The sequence below is a fragment of the Ascaphus truei genome, chromosome 18, assembly GCF_040206685.1.
Source record: "Ascaphus truei isolate aAscTru1 chromosome 18, aAscTru1.hap1, whole genome shotgun sequence".
NCBI classification, from domain to species: Eukaryota; Metazoa; Chordata; class Amphibia; order Anura; family Ascaphidae; genus Ascaphus; species Ascaphus truei.
The window spans coordinates 327,131-338,971 of NC_134500.1; the positions used below are offsets into that span (position 1 = coordinate 327,131).

Sequence of the window (11,841 nt, forward strand, 5' to 3'; positions counted from 1 at the left end):
CGCCTCCTCCCCGCCGGATTATCTCTCTCAGCGCGCGCCTCCTCCCCGCCGGATAATCTCTCTCAGCGCGCGCCTCCTCCCGCCGGATTATCTCTCTCTCAGCGCGCGCCTCCTCCCCGCCGGATTATCTCTCTCAGCACGCGCCTCCTCCCGCCGGATTATCTCTCTCTCAGCGCGCGCCTCCTCCCGCCGGATTATCTCTCTCTCAGCGGGCGCCTCCTCCCCGCCGGATTATCTCTCTCAGCGCGCGCCTCCTCCCCGCCGGATTATCTCTCTCAGCGCGCTCCTCCTCCCCGCCGGATTCTCTCTCTCAGCGCGCGCCTCCTCCCCGCCGGATTATCTCTCTCAGCGCGCGCCTCCTCCCCGCCGGATTATCTCTCTCTCAGCGCGCGCCTCCTCCCCGCCGGATTATCTCTCTCTCAGCGCGCGCCTCCTCCCCGCCGGATTATCTCTCTCTCAGCGCGCGCCTCCTCCCGCCGGATTATCTCTCTCTCAGCGCGCGCCTCCTCCCGCCGGATTATCTCTCTCAGCGCGCGCCTCCTCCCCGCCGGATTATCTCTCTCTCAGCGCGCGCCTCCTCCCCGCCGCATGAATGGAAAGTGGAGCGGAAGTAACATCGGTCGCGCGCATGCGCGCATCCCCAAACGCCTTTCCCGGCGCTACGTCACTGGCAGTATAAATAGCCGCGCTGCTGACGTGTGCGCCCTTGAAGCCGGGCGGCGCGGAGTCAGTGAGAGCGGCACACAGCAATCTGAGGGCAGCCCCGGCCTTGGAAACGCGCGCGTCCGCTTCCCGGGACAATGGCCGGCTACCTCCGGGCCGTCAGCTCCATCTGCAGGTGTTCCGCAGCCGCCTTCGGGAAGGGCCCCGGAGCCCTGGCCCCGGCCCTGAGCCAGCAGCAGCAGCAGCGGCGGAGCTGTGAGTGCAGCCGGGCGGGGGGAGCATGGGCTGGGGGTCCTTAACTCCTTCCTGGCTGGGCGGGCGTTACATGGCACGGAAGAGGTTAAAGTCATGCACTAGTACTTGCGGTGACCGCCCCCCCCCCCCCCCCCTGTCACTCCGGGGCATTGGGGTTCCTAACCCGCGTTAATGCCCCTGTGCTGGGTAAGGACCAGCACGTGTCCGTGTCCCTGGCAGCTCCCGGGGCTGGCACAGACCTGGCCGGTCCTATACTCCTTTGGGGTTCGGTTAATGCGCGGTAAGGAATTCGGCGGGATCCCCCTAATGTAAAATCCGGGAATCCTTTATCCGTTTGTGGGACTGCATTTTTTTTAATGCTGTGGTATGTTACAGTATGTGCCCCTTATATATTAATGCTGTGGTATGTTACAGTATGTGCCCCTTATATATTAATGCTGTAGTATGTGCCCCTTATATATTAATGCTGTAGTATGTCACAGTATGTGCCCCTTATATATTAATGCTGTAGTATGTCACAGTATGTGCCCCTTATATATTAATGCTGTGGTATGTTACAGTATGTGCCCCTTATATATTAATGCTGTAGTATGTCACAGTATGTGCCCCTTATATATCAATGCTGTGGTATGTTACAGTATGTGCCCCTTATATATTAATGCTGTGGTATGTTACAGTATGTGCCCCTTATATATTAATGCTGTAGTATGTCACAGTATGTGCCCCTTATATATTAATGCTGTAGTATGTCACAGTATGTGCCCCTTATATATTAATGCTGTGGTATGTCACAGTATGTGCCCCCTGTCTGCTGCCACACACCCCTCTGTATCCGCTGGGGTTCCTGTTACTGCCCCAGCCTGCTCTAACCACCCCTCTCCTGTAACTTTCTCACATTATTGGGACTAAGGGCTGGCACCTTGGGGTAAAGATTGTGTTGCTGAATAAGTAGCCGATCACATAGCATAACATATATATTTGTGGCTCATGTCCTTCACTGAGTAGGCTGCAGCTCCTTGCTTTGTTAAATGTCTATTTAATCCTTGGCAAGGGCACCTCTTGCTTTGCATGACCCTCCCTGTGATACAATAGTGTTTTTCAATGGTTCTCCATGAATCTTTAAAGGGTTCAGTGCATTTTTCAGGTTATTTGAAAATTGTCCCAAATACAAAAGAATGTAAAATTAATCTTATATCTGACACGCTATGGGAGACAGTTGGGGTTCCTTACAATGCATCTGACCTCAGACATGTGCTACTAGAGGGTTAAGGTTCCTCAGAATTTCACAAAATAAGTAAAGGGTTGCTTAACAAAAAAAAAGTAAACACACCAATAGATCGATCAGCATTTCAGTGGTGCACATAATAACCTAGAGCCCCTATTTTGATTGCTTTCCACTTTTGTTTTTAACTAGGGGATTTCAAGGACAGTGACCGCTGTTTCAGCATAAGAGCACCTACCAATGCTTTTGACCTCTGCTGCTTATTCTTGCTACACTGGAAACTTTAGGCCACGGAACATTTGCAAATATGTCCTTGGTTGTACTTGTCCTAGATGGGAAATGATTGCATGGACTGCTTGCAAAAAGCTGCAGAGTCCCCCCTGCTAGTGGGAGATATTTATATCCACCAAATCTAGATGCTGCTGTTCTTTGGGCAAGTTGCTTGTCAGGGTAGCTGAGCTATATCTGAACATAGCATTTTCACCTTGTTGTACTCTTTTAGTACAGTGGGTATGAGAACATGTACATATGTAGTATTATAATACAACCGTAATACACATGAGTGCAGTGGTAAAGGGTGACTGTTCCAAGGAGCTTACAGTCTATTTGGAAGGGGAGTAGACTTCCGGGTTTTTTCATATCCTCGGCCTAGGGTGTCGTGGTCACAGTATCTCTAGTCTAAATGACATTGTGGGGTTTGAATTGGTGCAGATCGAACAATTAAAAATGTCGTAATACAAATGTAATTTAAGCCCTTGTGCTTTTAGGCTGTTGATACTTCTGTCTGAGATTTGTCAATGGTACACCTAATTTAACTGCAGATGCCCTGTGAAATTTCAGCATTTCAATCCTGTCTTTGCTTTAAATATTGAAATAGAACTACTGCTTTGTGGCACAATGTGACAACTGCCAATGTCAGATGGAAGATTTCAAGTTCAGAAAGCAGGCCCAGTAACTTCTGACCACTTTACATATTTAATGCACATGGTTTTGGAAATCTATATAACAAGAGGAGCAACAATGTCCATGCTGTAGCACAGCGGTGCGCAAACTGTGGGGCGCGACCCCCAGGGGGGGCGCGACACTGCCGACGGGGGGCGCGGGGTTTACAGAGGCCCCGGGCACTTCCCGAAGGCACTTAAATTAACTGCCGGGGGAGCTGCAGGGCCTCTGTAAACCTAACTTACCGTGGCTCCGGCGGCTTCCTCCCTGTGTCGCCATGGCAACGCGGCGTCAAAATGACGCTGCGAGGTCATGTGACGTCACGTTGCTATGGCAACGTGACGTCATTACGCCGGAGCGCGGGTAAGTTGGGGTTGGGAGGGGGGCGCGGGAGTGAGGGGACAGCCGGCAGGGGGGCGCAGGGAAAAAAGTTTGCGCCCCCCTGCTGTAGCATATCAAATTGCACTACACCAGGGGTGCTCATAGTTTTTCATCTGCGCCTCCCCTGCTCGTGCCCCATCTTACCTTGTCTCTGGTGCTTCTGATGTCACATGATGCAGCGTTGCCATGGTGACATGTCACCGGAGAAAAGGTAAGGGACTTTAATTTAAATGCATTCGGGAAGAGCGTGTGCCCCCTGTAACTGTTGCCCCCCAGAATGTTGCGTCCCCAGTTTGCACACCCCTGCACTAGACCATATTTGAAGGGCAAACCAGTGTTGCAATATAAACTTTAACTCAGTCAGTGTCCCAAATGTTTCCTCTTGATGGGGCGTGGGACAATGTTTCTCCGAGATAAGTAGAGCATAGATGGTGCGCAAATTGTGCCTGTAAATTGTAAGCTCTCAAAAGAGAATGAGGCCCTGCTCTGATCAGTGTGTCCTTATTTGCCAAGTAGCTGTTCATGTAATTTACATCTCTGTAACCGAATTGTGCTGTGCTGCAGAATGTTGGCACTTTACAAATCAATAATTCAAGATGTATAGCTCCCTTTTTATTTATTTTTTATTTTCCGTTAAGATGCCATGTAGGCAGATATGTTTTCCCAGATCAGTAATTTTGTTACGGAGATTAAAATGGTTAATTTTGGCTGCAGTTATGTTTGGAAACTTGGCTCTTGTGCTCTTTTGAACGCCCAAACTGTGTGGCCATTTTCAGTTGCAACTTCTGTATTCTTGTGAGCAGCTTGTCACTGGATCTATTTGACCTTCAGAGCTGTGCTGACTAGAAAGTAGGGCTGAGGCCCAGTCACCGCAGTTTTATCAGAGCAAACAGGTGCAGATTATAACATCTGATATTACCCTGGCATACCCTTCATGTATTCTCTTTATTACTTGACTGTATTTTTTTTTCTTATGGAAAGTTCCTTATTTTATATTTTGTTTTTTTTTTATCTCTCCCCCCCCCTGAAATTTAAACCTGACTTGCTACCTACCACTTTACCTTTGTAAAAAGAAAAAAAATTTTTGGACTGTTGCCAAACTTCACTTTTCTCACCCTAGCACCATGGTAAGCGAACACACAGATACCCAGCAAGCTCACATTGTCACATTAGATGTTGCTCTGGACTTTGTTTCTTGTTTTATACAACATAGTAAGCGGTATTACTGTCCTGCAGACTGCTTGGATGACACCACCATGGAAACAGCCAATATAAACAGTGATATTGCAGACTGCCCCTTTCATGTTATGAGGGCAGAATGTACACATACCTTTTGCTTGCATTTTGAAACCGTATGGAAGTTCTTGAACTAGAAGTGCATTTTTAGCCAGATGCCTTATTAAATATATTGCATAGCTGTAATGGCATTTTTCATAGCTCCCTTGGCATGAGCATTGCCATGCTACCTGTTACCTTATTACAAGTTTCCAACCCGTTTTCAGGGGCGCTGCTAGCCTCCTTTTGTGAAATAATTTTTTTTAAGCTGTCCAGTTAACTGCATTCTAAATGCAAATCCTTTGCATTTGCTACATTCGTATGCTTATGTACACTTGCTAATCTATTTTATAATGTATAACCCTGTTCACCTAATGTAACCATGCATCTGTCATCAGAACTGTGCTCAGGACATACTTGAAAACGAGAAACATTTTGGAAATACATTTTGCTGCTGCACATGTAGTATCCATATCTAGAGAACTATAAATATTCTGCATGGCTATATAGTGCAAAGTAACATCTTTAAATAAAGAACCCCCACAACTTGTTGGCAGTCAATGTCTATTTAGTTACTTAAATAAAAATCCCTTTTTTGTACCCTAAATTTACATATCTATTAAATATTCTTCTGCAGTTCAAAGTGCTTTTATTATATTTTAACTACAAGAATTTCACAGCTGTTAAACTTTTACTAACTTTTTTTACATTTTTATTGTAGCTTGTTTTGTTTAAATTATCTAAAAATTAAGATTTGTAAAGATCTTTGTATTGTGAAGCTTGCAAGTATATAAAGGGCCTTGCACAGGTGTGCTATAGAGGAGTGAAGGTTGTCTGATTAACCAGATTAAAGATGGAACAAACCTTCCTTAAAGGAACTCTTAATCCAGACAGGACTGGTGTAAACTGGACTCAGTTGGCAGACAGTGTAGACGAGGTTATTGACAAGGTTGTAGCAGTTAATTTACATGAGCTTCTGTGCATGAAACTGCACGTATAAGGGAGAGCAAAGTATGATTTGCTTCAGTGTTATGACTTTCACTTTTTTAGGACTCTGAGATTTTGTTGGTACTTATACACAGATTTTATTTTACATTTCATTGCTTAAATTGCACAGATCTCCCATGACAGACTTGCAGAGGCTTCAGAAAATGGCGTGTGAGGTTTGGATGTATTGTTGGGGTATACATTTTGTGACCCGATGCAGTCATCAACCAGTCTATTTAAATGGGATTGTTCTGGTTTAAAATTACAAGTGTTCCACTCAAGGTACACTTGTCTTGGGTCACAGGTGAGGGGCTTCTTTGTTGCGAAAAGGCATTTAATGTTGAAGTGATAAGCATCAAATAGGAGCAAATTGAACCAATGGTTGTCAATAAGTTGTCAATAAATTGAGATTGTTTAAACTGCCACACACGACTTTCTAGTATCTTCACTTCACTTGTTTTTTTTTTTTGTTTTTTTTTTAAATCAAGATCATTTGTTTGCCTTAGGCCGCGGATATAGTAGGTGTGTGTGCGCGAAGGAGCCCGTGGTGTTGCGCTTGCCTGTCGGCTGAGCGATCTGTGGCCTGTGAGCCACAGCGACGTGGGGTGTCACATGAGCGGTTTGCCCCATTGGCTGAACCGCCCACGTGACAGAGCAGTCCTGTGTCATGAAAAATCAGTTGCGCTTCATTCGCGCTGTCATGCGGAGTACGGATGCTGCCTTACTTTGCGCTACCCATTGAGTGTACACCATGTCAAATCCTGGATGCATCTGGAAGGTCTTCTGTGTATCAATGCCGAGATTAAAAGTAGATGTGGCATTTCGCATACCTTAATTGCCCATATTCCACCCTTAAATCATAAAATGTTTAAGTGGGGACATGTTTTTTTAAAACCGGAACAAAGTAAGCAAATCTGTTTTACATTTGCCATGGCTGGGATTATGGCTATTAATACTTTCACTCAATAACCCACTTGTGGTCAATTTTCATAGATTGTTTAACTTTAATGATTCTCAATTCATATTTTTATGTATGTAAACAGATGCAGACAGACGTATCAAGGTGGCAAATCCAGTGGTGGAGATGGACGGGGATGAGATGACTCGCATCATCTGGGAATTCATTAAGGAAAAGGTAATATTCAGAATTAGACACTTATTCCTGACACTATTAAAGAAATGTTTATGGTGACTTTCTTTTAATTACTATTTTGTATTAACTGGGTTCAGCCAACTTTTAAAACATTGCATATAACATTTACAGGCATACCCCGCTTTAAGTACACTCACTTTAAGTACACTCGCGAGTAAGTACATATCACCCAATAGGCAAACAGCATCTCGCGCATGCGCCTGTCATCACGTCCTGAACAGCAATACTGGCTCCCTACCTGTACTGAAGCTGTGCGCAAGTGGGGAGACTATAGAGACTGTTACACATGCATTATTTACATCAGTTATGCACGTATATGACGATTGCAGTACAGTACATGCATCGATAAGTGGGGAAAAGGTAGTGCTTCACTTTAAGTACATTTTCGCTTTACATACATGCTCCGGTCCCATTGCGTACGTTAATGCGGGGTATGCCTGTATTAACTTTAATACCGCATTGTCTAATCCCAACGAAGTTAGGGTTGAATAATTGTATTTTCTTGTGGCAATCATGGTAGTTAAGTTGATTTCCTGCTTTATATGTGTACATTTATTTTACCAGAGAGGCTGCCTTTCGTTTTAAAATGAAACATGTATGTGTTGTGTATTAAATCACAGTTCAACATTATGAAACCATAGGATTATATTTAGATATATGACTGTAGTTTACTTATATCTGGCACTTGAACTTCACTTTATTTTCTCCTAGTTGATCCTGTCAAATGTAGATGTTGAGTTGAAATACTTTGATCTTGGGCTTCCATATCGTGACCAGACAAATGACCAAGTCACCATAGACTCTGCTTTGGCTACTCTGAAGTATAATGTTGCAGTGAAATGTGCCACAATCACACCTGATGAGGCCAGAGTGGAAGGTATGATCTAATCCAGTGTTTTTTCAAAGTGAGTTTGCAAGGTGTCTTCAAGGGGTTTGTCAAAATATAATGATCCCATTATATATCCCAGGTATAGTGTTCCTGAGCCCGTGTGGGGACTGTGTACATAGTAGACCCCAAACTACACCTTGGCCTAGGTGCTATGAACTTACGATTGCAGCAGGAGTGTCCATAGGTGTTTTCTAGTAAGGGGTGCATAATATAAAATGTTGGGAATCTAACCAAATACTCATGACAAAGGTAGTGCAACTACTACAAAGTGCTTGGATTTGATACGAGTGCAAGTTATCCTTTATCTTGCATTATACGCATGTTACAGAAATTGTTCTTTAAATCTGTATTTGCACAAGTTTTACTGCTGTTAAATGTGCATAAACATGGTTGTTAGTGTGCAGACATTTAACAGGGTATATGTGCTTTCACCTAGAGTTTAAGCTAAAGAAGATGTGGAAAAGTCCCAACGGTACCATCCGGAACATCTTGGGTGGAACAGTCTTCCGTGAGCCAATTATTTGCAAGAACATTCCTCGCCTGGTACCTGGTTGGACTCAACCCATCACCATTGGTAGACATGCCCATGGTGACCAGGTCGGTTGGCTCAAGATTAATGTAGCTGAGGTTTCATGGTGCCATCCGAATATGTACTGACTTAATTTTCATTCCAGTACAAAGCCTCCGATTTTGTCGTTGATAAGCCTGGCATTTTCAAAATGGTGTTTACACCAACAGATGGGACAGCCGTGCAAGAATGGGAAGTGTTCAATTTTCCAGCAGGAGGTGTTGGCATGGGCATGTACAACACTGATGAGGTAAAAACTGATGTAACATTTAGTGCAATGAGATGTCTTGGTATGCTATGTATAGTGATAACTGATTATGCAGCAAAATTACTGGTTTGCTCAGGGTCATGGGTATCTTATGTTGTATTTCAAACTGTTCTCTCATTGAGAAATGGTTCAGCAGGCTAAACCACACCCTCTGCCTATCAAGTTTATTTTAGGTTTTTTTTGTTTTTTAAAGAAATTTATTTTGCAGTAATCTTAATCTAATTGCATACTATTGAATTCCAACAAAATAATTGCATGCCTAGTATACAGGTTATAGCCAGAATGCAGTTGTACAACTAATGCACCAGCTTAATATAAATGTTTAACTATCTTTCATTTCAGTCTATTTCTGGCTTTGCACACAGCTGTTTTCAATATGCCATTCAGAAGAAGTGGCCACTATACTTGAGCACGAAGAATACTATTTTGAAGGCGTACGATGGCAGATTCAAGGACATCTTCCAGGATATTTTTGAGAAGTATGTTGTGCTGTTAAGTTTATTTGTAAATAATTTCCTGTAATGACTTTGTTCACGTATTGGGTTTTTTTTTTTTTTTTCCCTCACTCACCTTCTTAATTTGACATCAGTGAATCCTTAGCAGCACTGGAACTTTAACAATGATAACAGTCTGAAGAAGTAAATCTCGTGTATTAAACCAGATTAAAAATAAGTCGATGTCAAGTAGACCATATCTACATATTGTGCGATCAATTTGCTAATTTTTCTTTTTCTTACACTGCTATTTTGCAATAATTCTACATGTTTCACTTCGTAGATACAAAATGCAACAAAACTGATTAGGTTTTTCTTGTGTTTTAGGCACTACAAACCAGAATTTGACAAACTGAAGATCTGGTATGAACACCGATTAATTGATGACATGGTAGCACAGGTGCTGAAGTCTTCTGGAGGCTTTGTGTGGGCTTGCAAGAACTATGATGGCGATGTCCAGTCTGATATTCTTGCTCAGGGTAAGATTTGTTTGCAGTGGATGTAGTTACCTAGAAAAATGGTTTGAGACTGGAGGTGCAAAATCCATTCTGATTGTCTCTCTAGGCTTTGGTTCCCTTGGCTTAATGGCGTCCGTCCTGGTTTGCCCAGATGGAAAGACTATTGAAGCAGAAGCTGCTCATGGAACGGTTACTCGCCATTACAGGGAACATCAGAAGGTTTGTTTACTAAAAACAATCGTCCCAGAAAGTCAGTACTTGTTTTTTTTGTTTTTTTTTTTGTGTTTTTTTTTTTAAGGGTGGGGAGGTTTGGAGGGGTATATTGCATAAGGATGAGAAGGTTAATAAAAGTTGCTGAAAACCTGTCCCTCATTCATCTGATTTTGAACACAAACACTGAGATATCAATGTAACTTATTTTTCTAACATTTGCATGTCTAGCTTTTGCATATAGGTGTCTTGTTCAATTTCCCTTATCCCAAATGTGCAGTAGATGGTGTCTTGCTTCTTGGCTATGAGTACCTAATGTGTTGCATGATCAATATCCTTTTGAAAAGTTTAAACTATTGGTTCCCAACTACTTATTTGTATTTTAGGGGCGGCCCACAAGTACAAACCCGATTGCCAGCATTTTTGCATGGACTAGAGGCTTGGAGCACAGAGGCAAACTGGACGGAAACAAAGATCTGATTAAGTAAGCGTCGAAATGAAACTTCATAAACGTTCTCAGTACTATAAATCGTAAATATTGTGCAGTATTGATGTGTAATGTCTCTGGCATAAAGAACCTGAACAATCAACTTTTCTTTGGGGGGGAGGGGTGGGGTGTTATGTCTGGGGGGCCTATTATATCAAACACTAATTTGAGTGTTGGAAACTGGCAACAGATCTGGCACCCTGGCAGTCTGTTTTGGTGACTGCTGGAGATGTACATAGGTTTTCTTATAAGTGCTTACTTTTCTTTGCCAGCTTCTCCTTGAAACTAGAGAAGGTTTGTGTGGAGACCGTGGAAAGTGGCGTTATGACAAAGGATTTGGCTGGATGTATTCATGGTGGCTTCAGCAAGTAAGTGTACATATATTATAGTGTGCTGGAGGCAATTTACCGATGCTGGTATATTGGCAAAGCTTACCTTGTTTGAGGATATTGTGGGGGTGTTAAACCAAAATCAGCAGATCCTCATAGCATTCATGTTGTATATAGATTCCAGTATGCATGAAGCTTGGTAACTAATTGGTTTGACTTGATTGTACTGTACAATGCACTTTATTTTCAGCTCACTCATGCGTGTTTTTGTTTTGATCTCCTCCCTCCCCTCCAGTGTCAGACTTGATGAACATTATGTGAACACAACTGACTTCTTGGATGCCATTAAGAACAACCTTGACAAAACTCTTGGAAAGAAGTAAAACACGCACTGTAGTTCAATGGCCAGACAGTTATTTTTGTATTTTTTTTTTTTTTTTTTAACCTAATTTTTAACCTTTTCAAGATTGGAAAGTCATACTGCTGTGGCAAAAACATTTTCTACCTAGTTTAATGCTGGTTGTATTTTTTAGAACACAAAGCGCAGCTGAAGAACGGGGAAGAGGCCTTAGAGCTGCCACACTTAAAGTGTTTAGTGTCAGACCTAAACGTTTACCATACCTTGTCGACTTACCTTGTCGGTGCCATGTATAGCAAATAAAACCCTTTGCAAACATGTTGTGGTGGTAATATTTGTACTCCAAGGTGAATAGAGCTGTAGTTTGAGTGGGAATCTGATTTTAATACATAAATGGGTCTAGTCTTAAGATTGCATTAATGTTAGGAACTGATGTTTAATTACCATTTTAGTGGCACATTTCTTCTTTTTTTTTTTTTTTTGAAATATTTTTCCTTTATTGGTGTCAGACAGCGCATTGGTACATGTTACAGACATTGGTAAACGAACCATCACAGGAATACGGCGCGGTACATGTACATAGCATGGGAGGAGTTGATGACACACAATAGTCCATTTTCCCATTTTCAGTGGTGAAAAAGAGGGGATGACGAAGGAGGGGTGGATAGTTGGGAACGACTTGGACAAAGAGAGGAGGGCGGGGGTGGGGAGCTTTGGGGTTCGGAAGTCGGGGGGCTAGTCCTGCGGTAAGGTTTATGTGATAGTCAGGGCGCCTGATCCTGGCCAGGGTTCCCAGGTTGAGTAAAATTGCGGCATTTTTTGTTTCAGCATTGCCGTTAGTCTTTCCATACCCATAATTCCATCTATCCTAGTGACTACCGTTCTTCTAGAAGGGGCTTTGA

General features: G+C 43.1%; 1 protein-coding gene across 1 annotated transcript; it reads left to right on the forward strand.

Moving 5' to 3' along the window:
• The first annotated feature begins 690 nt into the window (after nucleotides 1–690).
• IDH2 (isocitrate dehydrogenase (NADP(+)) 2) lies at nucleotides 691–11,257 on the forward strand. Its single transcript, XM_075575131.1, has 11 exons — nucleotides 691–918; nucleotides 6,769–6,860; nucleotides 7,590–7,755; nucleotides 8,204–8,364; nucleotides 8,442–8,585; nucleotides 8,946–9,082; nucleotides 9,425–9,576; nucleotides 9,662–9,774; nucleotides 10,152–10,249; nucleotides 10,525–10,620; nucleotides 10,877–11,257. The coding sequence occupies exons 1-11, from the start codon at nucleotides 801–803 to the stop codon at nucleotides 10,962–10,964; spliced, it is 1,365 nt and encodes a 454-aa protein (XP_075431246.1). The 5' UTR covers nucleotides 691–800; the 3' UTR covers nucleotides 10,965–11,257.
• The last annotated feature ends 584 nt before the right edge of the window (nucleotides 11,258–11,841 follow it).